Source organism: Poecilia reticulata, chromosome 5 (assembly GCF_904066995.2).
Source record: "Poecilia reticulata chromosome 5, P_reticulata-male-v2, whole genome shotgun sequence".
Taxonomy (NCBI): Eukaryota; Metazoa; Chordata; class Actinopteri; order Cyprinodontiformes; family Poeciliidae; genus Poecilia; species Poecilia reticulata.
The window spans coordinates 26,634,863-26,651,382 of NC_088834.1; the positions used below are offsets into that span (position 1 = coordinate 26,634,863).

The following is a 16,520-nucleotide window of genomic DNA, read 5'->3' on the forward strand; positions in this document are numbered from 1 at the left end:
AACGGGGTGAGAGAGATCACAGTGGAGTTTATCTGTAAACACGGGCAGTGGAACATGACGGGCATGAAAAAGGAAGAGCTTAATTAAAAGGAGAGAGTTGGAGGCTGACAGCAGTTAGTCAGTCAGTAAACCAACATCACCTCCAGCTGAAGCCCCGTTGTTTCCTGAGCAAATGGAGCTGAAACCAGAACACTGTACTTCTTCTGTCTGATATTAAATCAGACTAAAACGTTTCTGTTTTAGGTGAGCTGCGATTACTATAATCATCACAGATGCAAAAACATAAAAAAATAAAACAGATCATAACTAAGTGAATTTTAGAGGTTTTTTTTTTAGTTGTCTTTTCAAAGTTTCTTAATGGTACTTCATACAACTTAGGCAAATTTTTGGTATCCTTCCATACGCTTCTCTTGAGTGTGTCTCATTCCTCTGGGCAGAACAAATGTAACCGAGTCAGGTTTGTGGGCTGCTTTGCACACACACACACACACACACCTTTCCCTGCTCGGTTTCTTACTGAGTCTTATGATTTGAGATTAGTGAAGGCCAATGCGAACCATTAACTTTGTGGCGTTTAAGTCATGTTGCAACTTCACTCTGAGGTATCATCAGAGTCATTGTCCGTTTGGAAGACCCATTTTGACCCAAGCTTGGCTGATGTCTTCAGATGTTTCAATGTTTCTAGAATCTAGATAGTTATTTTTTTCATTTACAGAAGTGCACAAGTTTTGCAGAATTACTGCCTGCAGCATGATGATGCCGCCCCATATGTATGTTGTTCTCAGATAAAACCCTCAAAGTCAGCTTCACCAGAACCACAAGATGTTAACGTCTTTTTGTCCATGTGAATTTGCAAACTATAACTTGGCTTCTTCCTTGCAGAGCGGCCTTTCGGCCCGCGCCAGCAGAGGACTTGTGTCCTCTGTCCTGCTAGCTGCAGCCAGCAGCTTTTCCATCAGGCACTTCTTGTTTATGTTCGTCAAACTTATCAACGCAGCAGCTCATTAGCATTGGGAGCAACGTGTTAATAGGCACACGTTGAATAAAATCAGTGACTCTCAAGGACACAGAACCGTTTCACTACCTGGACTCATGACGGCTGGACATTCCCATCATGTCTGTACTTGTGTGTAATTGTTTGAGCAGATGAGCCTGGCCCATTCAAGAACTGAAAAATTGAAAGAAGTATGAACAAACTTTCGGAGAGCCACAATTTTCTTTCACTCTCGCCATGATGTCGCACAAGTGAGCAGTGCGTTCAAGCCAGTCGTCTTATATCCATTTCACTAAAATGCTGTGAATTAACCAATTAAAAGCTTTCACAGCCATGTGTTCCCAAATTGTTTAAAAGCGTAGAAGTCTTAGTGCACCTGAACTTCAGAATCTGAGGAAAGCAATAAAAATGTCTCAAAATCTCTTATTATTCTGGCGTTTAGCAAATTAAACTGTCAGACGGTAAGAAACAGTACATGCACGTCTAACTGTACATAAACACACGAAAAGAGAAATAATTCTACTTGTAAGAGCTTGTCGCACTGTTGCCCAGCAGGTGAGGGTTTTGCTCTTTGTGCAGCGGCTCCTGGCGCGCTCGTCTCCTCCCTCTGCCAGCAAGGTGTCAGTCCCTCTCCCCCGCAGCACTTATTTGCAGCCGGCACGACTAAATGTCCTACCGCATCTCCGAGGACTTTGTTGTTAATTTTACAGAAAGTTCAACCCTAATCTTTCGCTCTGGTTCCCGGAGATCTTCATAGTGAAAGATTCTGTCCACTTTTAAATATCGAAGATAAACTAACATTAGAAACGTATAGGAAGTACTTGGATTTACTGTACTGCTTAGAAAGAATCTCAGTCATAGGAAGCAAGATCTTGGGATCTTTATTTATTTATTTTTTTACACATAATTTAATCTTTTCTTTTGTGACTGTGGATTTTGCAGTGATCGACACAAAGCACAGCATAAGCATGAAGTGGAAGGAAAACGACAAAAAGTTTTCCGAATCTTTCCGCAAATTAAAGACTGAAAAGTGTGATGTGCATCATGTCCAGCTCTCCCCCCTAACTCATACACTAAATCAGTAAAATCCTGTTTTCCGTGATAAAACATGGTGGTTGTTGCATCAAGCTATGGGGGATACCTTTTCAGCTGTAATGAAAAATTGCAAGTGCAAATGTAATAAAAAAAACATGCAATATTTCTCTTCTACTTCAGTTATGAAATGCTTTGTTTGGATTTATCACCTATAATTTCGCTTGTCGCAATACGCAGTTGATTAATTTATCTCATGATGAACCAAGAATAATTATCATTTTTAATCTGATGATTAATACTTTTTCGAAGTGCAATTTTGTTTACAGAGACTCCACAATCCATTTTATTTTTACTTTTGGTTGTAAGTGGTTTCCATTCCCGTTTTATTTATAGTTTTTGGTTCTTGTCATCTTTTATTTACGATATTTCAAATGTCTTCCAGCTCCGGTGTAAAAGTGTTCTTTACAAAATTAAAGTTTGTTGGACTTTTTCATTCAATTCAACTCGATTCAAAAATACTTTATTGATGCCAATGGGAAATTAAATGTTGTAACTCATTTTACTTCAAATTCGTTAAAATTTGTAAGGCTGAACTTGATATTATGTCATTATCAAGATTTCATCAATACATTAGAACAATTTTATTGTTTATCGCAATAATTACTAGGTCAATTTATCGTCCAGAGAAATTTGTTATTGTAACAGGCCTGCCTATAATCCTGATAAATTATAGTAGTTAAGGGTGAAAAAAAAAATAAAGGGGTATAAATATTTCTGAAATGGACCGCTTGTAAAACGGCCTGCCAGCTTCCAGCTCAGATCTCTACCAACCAAATAATCTTCATCATGATCTTGCATCCCAAACAAGTGTCCTCGCTTTGCAGAGGCTAATAATCAACACTTACAAGGAACGCATAAGGACACGCACGCAAACCCACATTTACTCAGCCTCGCCGCCTCTTAAATCCCATCAAACAGTAAAATCAGCTGGCAAACAGTCTTGGCTTCACATAATCTTGTTTTCTCTTTCCTCCAGAGAAAGAGCAGGAGAGAGAGAGGGAGAGAGAGAGTGAACAAAAAGACAAGAAATTCAGAAGAGCATAAAACAGCCAAAGCTGGCTCCTCTCCCATCCTCGACGCAGGGCTTTCAGTCATGCTCTGCGGGTACTCGCCTGCATGTCGACGGTGTGCATCTAGCAGCCGGTGTTTGTGCATTTCTGTGTCTTTTGTGCACAGGGGTTCAAGCGAGGCTGCTGAAAGGGAATACGGGAGTAGAGACCGTGCTGCCGTGAGCCGAGCGACTGCTGGAAAAACTCCCGAGGAGGAGAAAGCAGCTCTGAGCTCACATCAATGGGAGACACACCGACCGACAGAAAGGAAAATGACTGGGGTCAACGGGGAGGGAGTAGAGGGAGGAAGGAGAGTGCGGTGTATGAAAAGTGACTTCTTTCAAAGGGCAAATGAGCTCAGGCCGTTTGCATAAAGGAGTAGACGGAGGATATTCTCACGCATGAGTACGCCTCTTTCTTTCACCTCTGTTTTGTCAATTCGGTAACATTTCCTCCAGGTTTCGCCGCGGACACGGCTGCCTCCCTGACATTAAGAAAAATCCATCTGGTGCCGGCAGCGGAGTGGAAGGGCGAAGCCGGACTTCGGCGGGGCATGTGGGAGTTTCCACCGCAGAGGGGTCGATGCTGGGATGGCACCGTCCATGCCGCATGTCGTCCTGGCTGCAACGGCACGGATCGATGAGGAGGAAATGGGGGCGCGGACGCGGCCTCCCCCTGTCCAGCTCGTTGCGGAGCGACCTCTTCACACCGGCTGCTTGGCAACTGAACGGGAGGGGGAGATAACTGGGACGTGGGTGGGAGAGATCAGCGGAAAATGTCGCTTCAGAGGCGTAAGCTGTGAAGAAAGCTTTCAGCGCTGATTAAACGCCTGCGAAGCTCAATATTTTGTGCGTCGCGATATGGGAAGTGCACAAAATATTGGAAATGTTTAACTACAAATGAATTCCACGCTTCAGGCTGATCCTGGCGCCTTGCTTGGGCGAGTGCTTTAATAGAAAAGCCAATAGTGGACGTGGATTTCCCCCAACGGCCAGAAATGTACGTTTCAAATGGCTGTCATGGACGGCCGTGATCGCAGTCAGCACATTAGCTTCTACACTAGCGCTTACAAAGAGGTGCACTGGCTTCCTGTTTGAGGGACTTTTTCTTTGTTCTAGTGTCGCGGTCTGGCTCAAAATGGACCCATATTAAGGACCGTATTTCTGTTTGGTCTTTGAATGCTTTTTAATTCATTCTGGAAATGATTTATTTTATTATTAGAACTTGATTTCACCAGATAAAACCCCTCTGAGATCAGGTCGACCTGCCTGAGAAAGGCAGCGACCCACGTCATAATGGACAAGAGAAGTCGGCAACGATAACAAAAATGGACCTGTCGGCTGTCTTGGAGTGACCAAGAGATCTGGGTCAAACACAACTAATATAATGTTCAACCAAAATACCGCAATTACATGTTTTCCTGGCATTGTGGAGCTCTGACATGGAGACATATGCAGTTGATTCAGGCTGCAGGGGAGTGAGCGAAAGCAAGACTTCAACAGAAAACAGTAAGGCTGATGGTATTACAGTAAAGTTTCTTTGCTAAGATATTGCTAACAATGTGATCTGCACTATCTGCCTGAAGGAACTCCCAATGGTGAACTTGTTTTTTACAAGGCTTTACTTGGACTCAAGCTGACCTACATTTCTGCTACAGTTGCACAGAGAAATATTTACCCTCATAGTTTTTTGTTTTTTTTTCACACAACTTGCCGCTTCTTTCTGTCTCTTTTGCTCGGACAGAATTGGGTAAGTCCACTCTGTTCCATCTTTTTGGAATTTACTGCAAGAAACTTTGAGATTGACTGAATTAGTGCTTGAACATCCAAACTAAAAGTTCTTGAGGCCGATTCAGTAACATAGCCTGTCATTTTCTTTTAGCTGTGTAACTTTTTGGTCAGGAGGATTCGATTGAAATTGAGGTTTTTAATCTCAATTGGTTATTTTTATCCTGGTAAAATAATAGCAAAAAAGACAGTTAAACATGCCACCTTGTTTTTTTTTCTGTCTTTGACACATCACGTGCTTCTAAAAGAAATTGCCGCTCACTGCAAGACAGCTGGAAAAAAAGTGTTTCGAATGTCCGTGGAGAGATCAAAACTGGAAATTCAAAACGTGCAAAGATTAAAAAAAAACATTTTTTCCGACCCGTACCTGACGATCTGGTGGATGAAGTGGTCGGGGTCCTGAGCTGCGAACACCGTGAGCGTGGTCCCCGCCGGCACGCCCTCCTCGAAACGGATCGTCTTGGGGTTGACGGGGAAGACGGGCGGCTCGTTCACATCCTGGACAGAGATGGTGACCCCTGCCGTGGACTGAAGCGAGGACTGGATGCCGCTTGCCAGGTGGGCCTGATTGGACACCACCACCGTCAGCATGAAGGCGCGGTTCATCTCAAAATCCACCGGCTGCAAAGTGACGGCATTGGGTGAGACAGTCGATGGCGACGGGACAAATCGGGACTGCATGTAGTTTTGGTTTTACCTTGACCACCGTGAGCATCCCCTCGTTCGTGATGGGATTTGTGCGGATGGTGAAGTGTCCCGACGGATCGCCGCTGACGATTCGATAGACCGCGTTCCAGTTGGGGCTGTGGGGCTGATCCCGGTCCACCACCGTCAGGTTGGTTACCACGACGTTCACCTTGTTCTCCGGCACCTCACCGGAAAACTGCACAGAGGAGGAATGGAATGGACGGGCAGGAGAGAAAAACATTAAGATGATGTCGGCACAGAAGTTTGACCGTTTGCTAATAACCTGATTTATTGACTTTTGACGCATACGCTTGCGCCGTCATCCATCTTTAGAGGATTTTGCATAATTGCTGCCCACAGAAGCACGAACCCGAAGCGGTCGCAGCGCAAATCGGATATTAGAAACAAGGGGGGGGGGGGGGGGGAGGAAAAACCGGCACATTTGTCCAAATGTGGATAACACAAAATGATATCTTCCATTATGCTAATGCAGCGCTTTATTCTGCACCATATCTGCTCAGATGCAACTCTTTAATTGAACAAATGGATTTTTCAATTAAGTGTTTACCCATTTAATTTGGATTTTGTGCATGAAGCAAATCCAGGTCTTAATAAGTAATTAGATAAGTGCTGTGATTAAGACAGCAGTAGGAATAATCTCTGGCTAATGATCTTCATTATATTGCAATCTTAGACAACTCTCCTATAAACTGGCTTGTGGAGGAAGCTCTGTGACAGCTGGCGAGCCCGAAGAAGAATTTACAGCACAGTGGGAAGCATTTATCTGGATGTGAAGGGACGGGCACTCAAAGGGAGACGCGTGAAGTCTAAACTCTCAATCCAGTTTTTCCCAATGGACATTTGAACTGATTTTATTTAGAATTAGTGTGACTAAAGCCATGTTGGAACATGACTTCTTTTCCTCTCCTCCTCTTGTGATTTAACTTGCCTCCCATTCTCCTGGTTAATTTAGTCCTTCGGCTCAGCCTTCACAAACCGAACCGTGTTATTCAGATGTGCCGAGCAGGAAAACATGCAGAAGATCAACCTTTTGAGAACAGACATCAGACACCGGATTTTATTAGAGACAGAAGGACAAATTCACAAAGGCATTCGGGGCTGGCTAAACCTGTGCTCAACCACTCAGGTTCTCAAACTTCAAACACTTTGGGGCTGACACACATGGCCCGCATTTAGTAAGGTAGATGCAGACACATCTAAATAGTGCCTGCTAAAAGATGGTGGCAAATTTTAATGTAGAAAGAGAAGAAAATTAGGGGGAAAAAAACTGCTGCACTGTTTGCTTCATAAAAAACTGAAACTTTTTATTTTGACAATGCATTTCAGATTAGCACTGAATATGTACATACCTTACATTTAAGAGTTTTGCTGTCTGTAATATTGTCACCTTTCTAAAATAATGACCTAAGAAATTTTTTGCCTAAAGTGATTTTGGCAATAAATAAATACATAAAATCCCCACCCTTTTTTCCCCCCAAAAAAGATGATTTATGTAAGAATTAGAAATACATACTTTTGACAAACAAAAATATGACTTAGGCCATTATTATAGGATGGTGACAATATTTCATCCTCAGTCAATGATTTTTATTTTCAAATAAATCAGTGAGAAAACATTCAATTCATCGTTTACAATCTGTTTTAAAAATTTAAATTCAGTTTTAAATTGCTGCTGTGATTCTTCTCTGGCAGCTTTTTGATGATTTGCAACGACCATGACGAAGGCCACCAGCCAAAACGCCACGGTGCCGCTAAAGTTGTTCCCTAAAGCTTCAAATGTCGCTGGAGTCTTCATTTCATTTCACCTCACCAGAACCTTTGACCCTCTCTGTGAACTTTGGGAGTCGATGAAGCCAGAAACGTTTGGATCGCCGTGGCGATGGGAAATGTTCTTCAGGTGACAGAAGCCCGACTTTATTATCGTCTTTATGTGTCTCTGAAAGGGCAGGTCGCGGTACTGAGGTGAGCACTGAAACCGGACTGAGAGACGTGCTTGGTCGGAGTTAGGACAGCGTTTGACTGAACACAGTTAGGTCAATAATCTTACTGATGAATGAAAAGTTGGAGATTGGGCTTGAAAAGTCCAGTAGCATCTCATCCAGCTTCCTCATTTTCAGCAGTTTTTTGATAACTTGTTTTTTTTTTAGATTTTATTGGATTTTCACATTTTCAACCCTTGTGCTTCGTTTTGTGCGTTTGATTAATCAGATTGGCTAAAAAGCATTGTGATCATCACCATTCATAACACGACAAACAAGTAATAACACAGCACTTTTAGACCAATGCTGTTTGCCTTTATCTTTTTTTTTTTGTCAAATTAGAAGTAATATATTAGTTTGGTTTACAAGCAGTCCAGTAATTTTGCCTAATTAACATGCATATACTTTCTCTTCGCTCCCCCCCTCCACCAGAAACCAATAAACTCTTCTTGCATCTGTCAGGAAAAACACAATAAATCACTTAACTGTTCCAGGTTGCGTTGTTTGTGTGGGTAGCAAAAGCCAGTTACAGAAAATGACAAAGTAGTGGAAAAAGCAAACAAAAACAGGGTTTTATTCATTTTTACTCATTAGCATATCTGAGTCACACACCAGGATAACGTAAACTGGCCTCTTAATAACAACCTTGTTAGTTTGTTGAGCTTACACATCGCTTTGCAAAGGTATTTGTTTGTTTTTTCCACTTTCTTATGTTACAACCACAAACTTTAATGTATTTTATTAGTATTTTAAGTGAGACCCACGCAAGTTAGCTTATGTTTATGAAGTGGGAAGACAATTATACATAGTTTCCTGCATTTTGTTCTTGTCTTTCAGTAGAATCAATGCAAAGAATTATCTGGGTCTGGGTGTAATGATGGACTCAGACCCGAACCTTCAGAGACACATAAAGACAATTAGAAAGTCGGCCTTCTGTCACCGAAGAACATTTCCAGGATTAAAGGACTGATGTCCTGGAAAGACCTGGGTTCTCTTTTCTGGAACAGCACTGCAGGTCGGCATTAGAGACCAGCTGCTTCATCCTAAGCGCACAAAGGAGCATCATCATAGGTCCTTCTTGCCGTCAGCAGCTGTTAGGCTTTATAGCTGTCTAACAACAGAATAAGCTTTTCCATCCAGTCCTTCTATATTGCTTTGTATATCAGTGATTCTTGAAAATACGGACAAAGTGGGTTTTAATTTTCCCATAATTTTTTTTTATTTCTCAACCTTATGTATGCAAATATGAAAAATAATGTTTTTGAAATGTAAAGATGCTAAGGTGCAGGCTCCCAGTTGCAACATTTTATTTTTAAAAATTACATTTTTAATCGACCTGACCCAGAACTTTGTCATCACCATCTGACAAAAATAAATAGAAAATAATTTTTTAATTTTAGTGATATTAGTGATATTTTTACTCATTTTAAGGACAAATGCATCTCAAGAAACAAAATAAATATTATTTAAAACAAAAAACAACAAAAAGTCCATCTGATGGAGTTGACACAGAACTGAAGGTGGTGACAAACTAGTGAGTAAAATGAAAAACTTGATACATGTGAAATAATGCAATTTATGTAAAAATACATTAAAATGAATTAATTGCACATTTAAGTGAGATTTGACAACAATTTCATTGAAATAGTCAGAAAAACTCTGATGGAGTTGACATCTGACGGAGTTGACAAAATGCCAAACTACCTACATTTACATGATGTTATTCTGAAGGAGGCCATATTGTAGCTCATCAGGTCCATGAAATCTTTACATTATACTAAAATTAAGCTGTTATTTCACAAAATATTTCATAAATTGTCAGTTATGGTGTTGACACATCATGGTTGTGACAAACAACTTAGGAATAAAAAGAAGAAAAAACTAAAAGAATAACATAAGCTAACCAGAGCTAACTAGCCCTCTTAGCAAAGGAAGAGAAAGGAAGAGGTCATGGGGTCCTCAGAAGTTCTGGTGCCCCCCAATAATGTCTGATTTTTTTTACATTCTTTTTATGTCTGACAGTGTTGACAAAAACTAGGGACAAATTTCAATAGAGTTGGAAAATATATAAAAATTATTTTTAATTCAATGTGTTGATACCTTTTTAATTATTTATATGACTACTTATACTTAATTGTCATAATATATAATTTTTGTATTTCTTTAATTGTTTTAAACTATTATGATGTGTTGAGTTCTGCTCCTGGATAAGGGATTTTACAGGCATCATCCACCGACTACAGCATTTAAAATAAAAACATATTCAGCAAATACCTGGAAAATATACATTGTTGTGCTCACATGACCCAGGTTAGTTTAGTCAGATATTTGAAAAAAATATATTTTGTGTATATTTTATTCAAATTTTGTGCTTTATCCATAGGACCTGTTTTGTCCCTATTCTCAAGAATCACTGAAATACATTTATATGCCCAAAACCACAATTTGTGCAAACTAGGTTTTTTTTGTTTTTCTTTATCCTATTAGATATGTGAGTTACTTAGAATCAGAACAGTGTAGCTTTTCTTATTGTTTAATTTCCTTGTTTTATTAAACTTCTAAAAATCCCGACATTCTGTTCTTTTCCATATTCATCGTTGTTAGAAGGGCGCTGCCTCATGAATTTACTCCTTTGCGTTTAGTTTCTCAGTTTGTTGTTGCAGTCTGTTCTGTTCTGTTCTGTTATGTGGGATTTTGTTCTCTTCCATAAACGTTTGTGTTTTCCATTTGGACTCCAGTTTCTCCGGCTCTCTGTTCGGCTGCTTTCGTGTTAATTAGTCTCTCTCCCTCAGGTTTCCCTGCTTGTGTTCTGTCGCAGCTGTTCCTCATCGCCTCCGATTAGTTCCTCTGGTGCCCTCGTCATTTATCCACCTCTGACTCAGCGTTTAAACTCTTCTTGTTTTTTTTACTGTTCCTTTCTGGATTCTTTCATTACTCGGCCAACGCGCTTAGTGACCCATAGATTCTACTGCACGTTTTCGTACACGGCCCTGCGCTTTGGTCCTTTCTTAAACCCCGACTTGAAAATGATTATTTTTTACAGTTTGTAGTTTGTGTTTTTGCATTTGAGGCTTTTCACGGGTGTTGGTGCGCTTTCCATTTTCCCGCCACTCTGCTGCTGATTCATTTAATTTCCACACGGCGGGACAGATAATGGAAGTACTCCACTCTCATCTATTCTTACCCTGATTTAAACACCTCAAATTCATCCCTGAACCGTCGGCTGCGTTCCTTGTTTCTGAAATGCCATTTGTTCGGTATTATTCTCCAACAAACCTCTGAGACCTTCACAGGAAAGCTGGATTTACACCGAAACTACAAGTAGATGAGCTCTGTTCAATAGTCGGGTGAAGGCCTGTGGTTGCACTGCATTAAAAAAAAAAAAAAAATCACACAACCTTTTCCTTCCACTGTAGAGTTAGCCTTTAACTGTACTGGTACACAACATGCCAGCAAAATGCAGGCGGGGATCCGAGTGTCCGACCCTGACACACACACACACTCTCGCTTTGCAGTAAGCACAGCGGCGCTTCTGTTTGAAATCTCTGACATCCAGCTCACGACGGGCGCCCACAAGAGTACAATAGCTCTAACGGACCTGTCAGCATTCGATTCTACTTCATCACCCGGAAGGTAACAAAGAGTGGGGGGAAAAAAATGTAATAAAGAGGGAAAGCGACAGATGCTCCCGTTCAAAACATCCACGCAAACGTTTGTGCTCCGAGAAAGCCCGCCCTCCGAATACTGCTTCGTCATCAGAACCAATCGCTGTCTTCTAGTGATTCTCGAAGCAGCTGAAAGGTGCTGCGCTGCTGGAGGAAAAGCAGATGTCGGGGACGGACGGAGGCCAGACGCCTGCAGACAAACCGGGCAGAGGCTGAGCAAGCAGGCGGAACGCCGAGACGGAGGAAAAAAGCCCAACTTCATCAGCAGCTTTTAGTTTCCCCCCATATGCTGTGTTTTCCACAGTGTTCCTGAGTCGCAAGTATTTGTTCTCAGCCTGCTTCCCCACATCACCCATCCAGGTTTTTCAGTTCATTCCCACATTTAATTGGCCTCACCCAGAAAAAGCTAAGTTTGCTGTTTTTATGCCGAGAACACAAAATATATCTGCATACAGAATTTAAGAGTTTGGAGGCAGCTGTAGACACGACACCCACCGAGTCTGTTTCCACCTCTGGTGCAACGTGTGTACGAGATTCTCATAACCAAACGGTTGCCACGGAGAGACGATCTGAAGATCGACACACATCTGTCGAATGACACGTGTACTTTTGTCTTTCCGGTTTTGAAGAGTGGATAAGGTAAAACTGCTGCTCTGTCATTTCATGTTTGGTGAAACAGAAGGTTGTGAATTATGAATTAATTTGAAAAATTAAAAAGAAAAAGTATAAATGACAAGAAATGATTCGGCAGCATTGGTTTTATAGAAATTATTTCCAGTTGGAGGAAATATGAGACAAAAAAAATGCAAAAATAAAGAAATGAAATGTTTTTAAATCACGAATTTTACTTAAATGAAAAAAAAAAAAAAGTTAATTTCCGTCTGCAAAATATTCAGAAATTCTGAGATTAATCTCAGAAATTCTTAAGAAAAAAACTTGGAAACTTTGGAGTTTCAAAAGTGGATTTTTTCCCCTTTTTTACTTTCAAACCAAAAACGAAAAAATTTCCAGTACTGGATCATTTTAGACTTTATAAACTCAGGAATGTCATTTTTTTTTCCTGAAAAAGTCTGAGATTAATCTCTTTGCTATCAAATTTCTGACTTCAAGCTCAGTTTTTTGGTGGAAATTTAATCATCTTCTTTTAAATTTCCATTTACAGCGGTCGTCATGTGCCGTCCTAAATCCGTTTTCTTGATCACAAACTGTCAGTTAAAGTAATTTGTTGAAATGTCATGTTCTTTGATCGTCTTTCTGATGTGCTAGTTGTTACATTTATCAAGCTGCTTTGCTCTTCAAGCTAGCATAACAATCACCAAATGGAACATTTTCTGTCGAGAAAAAGGCGTCAGAATCCATCCGGCGACCTGCTGAGAACCCAGAAGGCACGAGGCAGCGTTTAGGCTAAACAGACGGAATAATTGTTGAATAGTGAACAAAAGTGAGAAAAAAACATTCTAAAGTCAATCTTTTCTCACATATTTTGCAACGTTGACTTACCGTCCTGACTGTCAGTTCTGGCGGGTTGTCGTTGATGTCGGTGATGGATATGAGCGCCGTGGCCGTGTTGGAGAGCCCAAAGTTCAGATTGCCCTCCATGTCCGTGGCCTGGACGATAATGGTGTACTGCGAAACTTTCTGTGGACAGAAATGGAGAGATTGTGCTCAGCGATCGGCTGATCCGGTAACAAACAGACAGCGGAGTACAAAAAGGGGGAAAAGCAAATATCGTCCACGAGACGCTGATCTCCAAAAGACAAATGAACCGTTAATCTGTGAATCCAGCGCGACTCCTAGCCTGGGATTGGCAAGCAAGACAATCCTTTCGCTCATGAACCGGCCGCTCACTGCAACAACTGTGTAAATGGAGCGACCTCGCCCGCTCGATACCACACAGTAAACGGCACAATAAACAAAGACAAACAGACACACAAAGTTTAAGAGAGGCAACAATGAGCTGGTTAACAGGCCCATTCGTTACTGTCGAAAAGTCTCGCCGTTCTGCTGCGGGAGCAGACCCGGGTCATCACTCACTCTAATGAAGGTGCCGCCACTTTAAGATGCACAGGAAAAGCTTTGGCTAATGAAAGAAGGTTAAAGGGCTTTATTTAGTCCAGTGACTGTGAGGAGGAGCAGCAGCGATAGAGCGAGCCCCACTGAGGGACGCAGGGTCAAGTCAGCCGTTTCTGGCATCTATTGATAGAGATGACAGCGCATGACATAATTTATAATAATTAAAAAACAGGAAAAAGAAACAACAGCTAAATCCCTTTCAAGAAGTGAATGTTTGTAGATCAGCCAGTTTTTCACATCCTGCTTTTCTCAACTGGATTCTTTCCTTCAGGTATCGATATCAACCATGTGTCACGTTAAACTTGCTGCAGTTCTCATTTGAAGCAGAAGATGTCACCACAGAGAATCTGTAGATAGTAGAGGAAAAATCTACAGGAAGCATTTTGCTAATATGTAATACTTATTGAGCCTCTGAGATCCGATATTAATATCTTTATGGGTTTGGATATTGAAAAACGATCCAGATCTGGTGTTACTCTGAGCAGCGTTATGCTCGATTATTTATTTTAGATTAGTTTTTTAAATTCCTTGTTGCACTTTCTGAACCAATTGAAGAAAGGACTGTTGCAGTTCTTTATCAGTTTCAGTTTCTTTATTATTTATTTATTTTATCTTACATTCCTAACTGCACTGACTGAACACATTGAAGTTCATTTATATGTTTGACCAAGCTTGTGAAGATATTGGTGTATTTAAGTGTGCTGCACTGGTGCAGAGTTACCAAATACATTTGTAATTCAGTACATTTCTATCTGCATGAATTAAAACAACAAAAAAGTTTTTAAGTAAATTTGGTATCAGCTGATACTAAGCATCCAGTATCTGTATGAGTATCGGAAGTGAAAAAAGTGGATCAGTGCGTCTCTACTGAGCAGCGTAACTTTATGTAATTACAGAGTTTATTGTGCCAGTAGCTGATATGAGTTACGTCAACAATCGCTTTTGAATTGAATTTGCAGAAAGTTGCAAAAACAAAGACGCGCTCGGCAGCGCCATGTTCAGGATGTACCTGGAGAAAGGCAGCTAACCCCCCACACACCCAACCACCAGAACCAGCATCAGCAGACAGGTAAAGTCAATGAACAGATGACCGGATACCAGAACGACCCAATAGGGCTGCAGCCTCTTCTTCTGCCGTCACAAATTAGCAGCACTTGTAGCAGCAGCAGAAGGGCAAAGTCTTCCTTCTGCACAGCTGACTTTAACAACTGTGGTGAACACAGACATGGTCTCTGACGTGATCTTTCACCTGCTGTAAGTGTTGCCCTCAGGTCATTCTCAAAAACATCATTACAGCCGTAGACAGAACGGCTCTCCTCCACGCAGACAGCGTCTCTCCATCGTCAGAGTGAAGGAGCGCAAGACTTTAGGGTTTGACCGGCCTCACGTAAACGTTCCTGCGGCTGGTTGAATGCATCAAAACTGATCACATTTCTCTAACCGAGAAGTTAAGAAAGTCGAATCATTTGGTGACGACTGAAATGAGAGTTCAAACCGAGGAAGACTTGACCCTGAGAAATGTGCTTGGGTTTTTCAGTCTGCCTCTTTTCTCTTAAGGCTGAATCTTAGTTAGAAAAAAACCAAAGGCCTTTCCACTGGGGCTTTTGTGGAGTCCAGTAAGCTCAAAATGGCCATTAACTATTAATCAGTCAAGTAGTAAAGTTAATCATTTTAGAGGTTTACTGTTTTTGCTCTTTGTTTTGTTCCTTCAATTTATAATCCAGAGATGCTACTAAATACAGCTCTGGGAAAAAAAAAAAGAGACCACTTAAACTGACCAGTTTCTCTGATTTAACTTTTTATGGGTTTATGTTTGAGTAAAATGAACATTGTTCTTTAATTCTATGAACTACTGACAACATGTCTCTGAAATTCCAAGCAAAACTTTATTTATTTGCAGAAAATGAGAAACGGTCAAAATAACGACAAAGATGCAGTGCTCTCTGACCTCAAATAATGCAAAGACAACAAGTTCATATTCATTTAGAAACAACAAAACTATTGTTCATTCTAATAAGAATAATCCTAATAAGAACAATTCGACGTTCTATTTTCTTCTTCTGCTGCAACTCTTTCAGTCGAGGCTTTTTTTTGTCCTTTGTAGTGACATCTACTGTTTAAAATGAGAACTGCAGCATGCCTGAAGATGGGGGTATGATAGGCAGAATCATACCCCCATAATCTGTGCTGATGCCAGAATTAGCTAACGGTAGACCCTACGCCGGGGCGTTCAGCGGCAGCACGGCGGAGCACCAGGATGAAGAAACACGACATGCTGAACTCTGTTTAAATGCGGCTGAATCAAAAGGAAGAGATAACACAAAGGCAGAGCGTCCCTGCTGACTGGCTCTGTCCGTGGTACTGAAAGTTCACGCTGTACTCAGATCCAACCACCCTCTCAGTCAGTGTGTGAATGCGTGTGTGTGTGTGTGTGCGTGCTTCCACCCTGGCCGTATATAAGCCTCCCTGCTTTGTGGGTTCTTTTTATTCCTATAAATCCATATGGCTTCATTCTGCCAGAGAAAGGGAAAGAAAGAGAGAGAGAGAGAGTGAGAGAGAGAATGGAAATCAAGGACGGCCCAACCATTCACTCTCTGAGACCTGCCTCCTTTGTTCAAACATCCACAATGAATCTTACAGCGACGGTCTAAACGTCTGTTTGTTGCGGCGCTGGCTTCAGCACATTCATCCGCGCTCTCTAATGACTCGAAGTCCAGTGGCACTTGTGATTTCTTAAAGGAACAGGAACGAGTCTGAAGAGAGGCGTGGTGAGCCACACATTCGGGAGATAAAGCTTCCCATGTTTAGTCTTCTTCTTTTCCCCTCTTTCTTCTCCCTCTGGTTTATCGTGCTCTTTGGTAACACATTCTGAGCTTCCTTTGATCTTCCATCACATCTTGGCTGTTCATGTCATTTCTCAGCCTCTCCCTTTTCCTCTCTCCCTCTTTCTTTTTAAGACTAGAAGGAAGCGGCTGATTGGGAGATAAGTCCGGTCAAAGCCCGCGTTCGGCCGTTCTGCGTCTCTCGGCGTTATGAAGTGCGCCGACGTGTTAATTTGCACCAAACCAGCGCTATTAATGAAAACTCAATACTGGCTGCCCTTTATTAGATTCATAATGAAATATCAATACCATCTCGCCTCATCCAGTGCCTCGGTAAACAGGCCCCCC

At 41.4% G+C, this 16,520-nt stretch overlaps 1 protein-coding gene across 3 annotated transcripts in view; it reads right to left on the reverse strand.

The window, feature by feature from the left end:
* The window catches only part of LOC103465092 (cadherin-4-like), a 321,198-nt gene that overhangs the window by 21,893 nt on the left and 282,785 nt on the right, over positions 1–16,520 (reverse strand). For all 3 annotated transcript variants that reach the window (XM_008409644.3, XM_008409643.3, XM_008409645.3), the window contains 3 exons: positions 12,778–12,915; positions 5,623–5,808; positions 5,293–5,546 (listed from right to left, as the gene is read on the reverse strand). In XM_008409644.3, the coding sequence (XP_008407866.1) occupies positions 5,293–5,546; positions 5,623–5,808; positions 12,778–12,915 (578 nt within the window). The remainder of the gene's footprint in view (positions 1–5,292; positions 5,547–5,622; positions 5,809–12,777; positions 12,916–16,520) is intronic.